The 5,078-nt window shown below is 44.3% G+C and overlaps 1 protein-coding gene across 1 annotated transcript in view; it reads left to right on the top strand.

The window, feature by feature from the left end:
* Positions 1-5,078, top strand: part of Cabcoco1 (ciliary associated calcium binding coiled-coil 1) — a 106,578-nt gene that overhangs the window by 99,891 nt on the left and 1,609 nt on the right. The window contains exons 6-7 of the mRNA XM_028780278.1: positions 703-825; positions 1,235-1,375. Of these exons, the coding sequence (XP_028636111.1) occupies positions 703-825; positions 1,235-1,375 (264 nt within the window). The remainder of the gene's footprint in view (positions 1-702; positions 826-1,234; positions 1,376-5,078) is intronic.

Genomic DNA, 5,078 nt, shown 5'->3' on the forward strand with positions numbered 1-5,078 from the left:
TCCTGTCCTGTCCTGTCCTGTCCTGTCCTGTCCTGTCCTGTCCTGTCCTATCCTATCCTATCCTATCCTATCCTATCCTATCCTCTTTTCTTTTCTGACATTGGAGCTTACCAGTGATCCTCAAGGACCCTCCTGCCTTTGCTTCCTCAGCACTAAGATTACAACCACATACCACCATGCTTGGCTTTGTTTTTTGTTGTTGTTGTTTTAGTTTGGTTTTGTTTTTTGCTTGCTTGGTTGGTTTTTGTTGTTGTTTTTCATGTGGGTCCTGGGGTTAAAACTCAGGTCCTCAGCAAAAGCAGGCCCTATTGCCCTGGGCTGGTGATAGCCATTTCGCTTGTACCCACAAGAGCATCGACATCCTGCTAAACTGTGACAATCAGCCATTATTGGGTGTAGTAAGGACCAAACCTTCTGCTGCAAATGGGGAAGACAGATAAACAGGGTGTCTACAAAGAGCTAGTAGACAGAAGTGAGAGGCAAATGAATGATCCCTCAACCTCAGAGCCCAGAAACCATGAGAAGACGATGCTAACTGTGAGTGAGAGATGGTTGCATGGAAAACATCAGGCAACAATGAAGGCAATAGTATCAACAGCTTTGAAGCAAATGGTACTTAAGTAAGATACCAGATTTGATGCGGCAGTCCGGTGAGGGAACTGTCTGAGACAGAGCCCCTCACCCAAAGCTCTTCTTTTCCAGCAAACCATAGAGGTTGTCAAGCCTGCAGATTATCCTTTACCACCCCCCCTGGAAGAAGGTATGTCATTGGACACGTATTCAGCCTTCATAGAGCCGTTGCCAACGCCGGACACGGAACAGAAGGTAGGCTTGAGAATGCCTTTCCTCGTCCTGCTAAAAGCATTATCACGGCACAAGATGAAGAGATCTCATGGCCTCTCCCTCCCCACCCCACCCCCTCATTTTCCCTGGTCAATTCCTCTTAGACTTTAGATTCACTCACAGGCCAGCTAATGGTGGTCCAAAGGGTTTTGCTTTTCTTCTCGTCTCCACATTCTATCCAGGCTTCACCACTGAGATCCTCCCGAGTCTCTTGTAATCCCTAAGACACATGGTAACATAAAATCAGAGCCTCTTTCCAGTTCAATACTGCTCCTGGTAGGGCCACACAGAGTAGAAGTCTGAGGTTGCCCATAAATCTCTGAGCACTCAAGTGCTCACCTGAATGTTTCTTACTTTCAATACCTGAATGTGTTTATTTCCACTGTCTTAGATGCTGGATCAAGAGCAGGGGTCTCAGGAACGCCTGCTGGAGAGTGAAACGGGAGAGGAAGATCCCTTAGGAGGCTTCACCATTGATGACGTAAAGTCAGCCCTGGAGCGAGTGACAGATGAAGTTTTGATGAGCATTCAGGTACTGAGTGAGAAAGGACAGGGATGTCCCCCGTTATGTCTGGCAAATCAGGCAGCATCAGCCTCAACATCTGTACACACCGCTCTGCTCTGGCCAAGCAAGAGCGAGGTTTACGGTTTGCACACTCTACCTCACAAGGCTAACATAATCCTCCGCTGAGCCTTCTGGATTCGGCGAGATTCACAAAAACAGACCCGCCAGCAGCACTTTGTGTGCTGTCTGTTAGCGGCCTGCAAAAACTTTCCCCACTGAAACCCCAGAAAAAGAGCCCTGTGAAGACTCTGAGCCACACCACACTGTAAACAGGCCTTACACAAGACTTAACTGGCCCAGGTTCCTGAAGAGTGAGGGCTGCCGATCAGCCACTGTGCTTAACTAAGTCACCTCACGCAGTGTCAGGTTTGCAATTCTTCTCAGGTACTTCCGGTCTTCATACATCACTAATTGCTAAGCCGTTTGCACCAAGGGTGCCCTGCCCATGGGGAATAGGGACCGCCTCTGGGCAGCTGCCTGTCATCTCTCAGAGGGTGATTTTGTGTTTAATACTTGGCCACTCTGTCCAAGAAACAAATACCCACTACTACCTTCACATAACGACTTACAGGAATCCACAGGGTTTCCTAAGCCAGATGCTTAAACAAAGGGAATCATCTATTTTGAGAAATGACCATCACAACAACATGTATGCATCTAAGGGGAATATTTTTTTTCATCTGCACTAGGGGCCATATATACAAAGCACACTGTATTAATAACTAATTTGGGAAGAGAAAAAAAAAAAAACTTAGGTTGTCCTAAGCATACCTTGTTACCTCGCTTAATCGCCAAACGTTATTGCAATATTTACACGAGCATTTAATGACCTGGTGCCAACAGAATCAGCCAAAGTCCCCAGCTTAATAAGGGGTGTTTAGTGTTTACCAGAAATAGTGGAAGAACACGTTTTACACAAAGGCCTATTGTTAACGGCCCTGTGAACGTAATAACTAGTTACTGTGTAGAAGGGCAGAGTGCAGACGAATTAAGCTAAGTTCAGAACATACCTCCTTTTGAGATTTGATAACATTTCCTCTAAATATAGTTTACGTATAATCGTGGCCCCGGGGCTCTTTTGCAATCCCACAGCTCTGAAATTATCGCTGAGGAACTACCAGACAAGCTAGAGAATTGCTTGCAGGACCCACAATTGAAACCATCTTTACCAAAGCCATGCCCCACGAAGGGAGCTGTGTGTTTTTAACTCTCCCCTGATGATTTTCTTCTAAAGCGTTAGAGTCTACAGCATCAGTACCTCTCTTCATTAATGGAATGAACAGGATTAGTCTATGTGCTCGTTCTCTTCCCATTAGCATGAAGCCACCCTGGAAGTTCAACAACTTCTACAACTAAGTACAGTTACACACAGAGAGAGAATGTGGACCAGAAGGGAGGCCCGCAGACCCTGTAGGTACTGAGAGCATCTCCATACTGGGTGGATCTGATCGGCGGGGCCAAATTACTGCTGTTTTGTTTTTTTTCCAACAAGATAGCAAAATGATAATGGACTTCTACAGTGTCTCAGGATAGCAAACCACCATGCGTACTTTCTCTCTGCAAACCTGCCAAACTCCACGCAAGAGAAGAGGGCACTTCCGACGACAAATCAAACGAATGGGACTCAGACAGATTGCCATTGGTCTGCAGTTCCCAGGCTCAGCAGGTGTGACAGGTGCTGTGAGTCTAAACCCAGCACCATCCAAGGAAGCCGCACTTCTAACACAGGGCCCAGGCTGCACCACTGATACACCTGTGGCTTTGTACTTGCCCCTCACCTACCTCCCTCTTGGACAAATTGCAAGTTGGGCAGTAGCCCTGAGGCTCTCTTCAGTTTTGAGGCTCTCATGGGCTGGGCTCCTTTCCGCTTTTAAGCGATCCTAGTTCTAAAACCTGCCACACCCCTTTTTGAAACCGAGTGTCAGTAGACACCGGATGCACACATCTGCCGTACACACTCAGTGAATTTTTTTTTTCTCTCAGCGTTTGTGATCGCTCCGTGGGGTTTTTTTTTTCTTCCTCTTTATTTAAAAGCCACAGTGTTATTGCAGTTTCTGCAGAAAAGGTCAATAGAGAATTCATGTTTCAGTACATTATCTCAGAGCTAGTTCTCTATTGCGATTCCAAGCCAATATCCACTTCCCTAGTATAGAACCTCCTAAAATAGAGGGTAAGCCCTTAATTTTGTATGCTCAACCACTTATTTTTCCCATAATTCACTTCGTAGTTTTAGAGATTTATTAAGAATGAAGTTCTCTTGGCCCTCGGATGCCAATTAAAATTACACGGAATAGACCAAACATTTTAAGCCAATATAGTCTCGAGACTATATTTTCATTTTAAAGATACATTTAAAATGAAATTAGTTTGGCCCCAAACTGCATAATAAAAAATAAGACCCAATGGAAGCAACTTTGACATATTTAAAGAATCATATTTTAGAAAATTGGGAATGAGAATGCTGGACTCTTGCATTAAAGGTTGGCTGTTGGCCCTGATGCATCAAACGAATAAAATAATGTGGGAAAATAATGTGACCATAACTTGCCACCCTGAGGTTTATAATGCCTTACATTACATTATGTTATATTACGTTATGTTATGTTATGAAAGTTACATATGTTACGTAAGTTACATTATGACAGTTTTGGATTGTACTCGCATTAGAAAAGTCATCCGAGGTTGTGCTTAGTGAAAGTTACTGAACACAGGGCTGGGGGTTTCAGAACACTTCCTAAAGGAGATGGAATAAGACCCAGCCCCAAGTTGAAGGTGACATGTGTATTTACCAGCATTTTGAAGAAGAACAAGGAGACAGCAAGCCAACGGATCCATTGGGTAGTCGTGGATTCCTTTCCATCCTGGCTCTGCTAGTTGCAGCTAAACGAAGACACGAATCACCAAGGTCTGAAGATCTGTAAGTTTTCTCCCCTCGTATTAGGCACATGCGACCTTCAGGAACCTTCTCTCCAAAGCCCACACACAGCATGGTAAACTATCTTAGGGAAATGCAAGAAGAGTTTCCAGATCCTTGCGAAAACCTTAGTGAGGTGCCAAAGAGGAAGCCGGTAAGTAGAAGCCTAGCCTTGCTTGTCTGGAAAACAGGAGGTGATGGGTGGGCACAGAAGTACCTCCGTGAAAGGAGAAGCCCACTTCCTGGCTAGAGAATATTATCCCAGTCCTTTAGAACTGTGTCAAAATTATTTCCTCAGACCATTTCAACACCTACATGATGCAATATTTCATAAACGTATGCCAATTCCTAAGGTGTGATAATTTTTCACATTTCATGATAATACCTTAGTGAACTATGCCCGTTAGTGAAGTGTATTGTGAAATCCGGAGTTAGGATTCTGAAGGCACAGAGTTGACTATCCACTTCTTCATGTTCCATACAGAGATGAAAAGGTTAAGTGGCTTCTCCAAAGTGACCTAGCCAAACTAGACCATAGACTAACTGATAGTGTATGACCCACGATACTTTTAGTTCTGCCAAAGTACTGCATGGGGGTGGGTATCTATGAGAAAAGATAACTAGAGGACCATTTTATCCCTTCCCATGCCTCATCCACTCAACCACTAACAAAGAAAAAAATGAAGAAACCAGAAGTCAAAAGTTAATTGAAGAAGAAGAAGAAGAAGAAGAAGAAGAAGAAGAAGAAGAAGAAGA

Source organism: Grammomys surdaster, unplaced genomic scaffold (assembly GCF_004785775.1).
Source record: "Grammomys surdaster isolate TR1022 unplaced genomic scaffold, NIH_TR_1.0 367, whole genome shotgun sequence".
In the NCBI taxonomy this organism is placed as follows: domain Eukaryota; kingdom Metazoa; phylum Chordata; class Mammalia; order Rodentia; family Muridae; genus Grammomys; species Grammomys surdaster.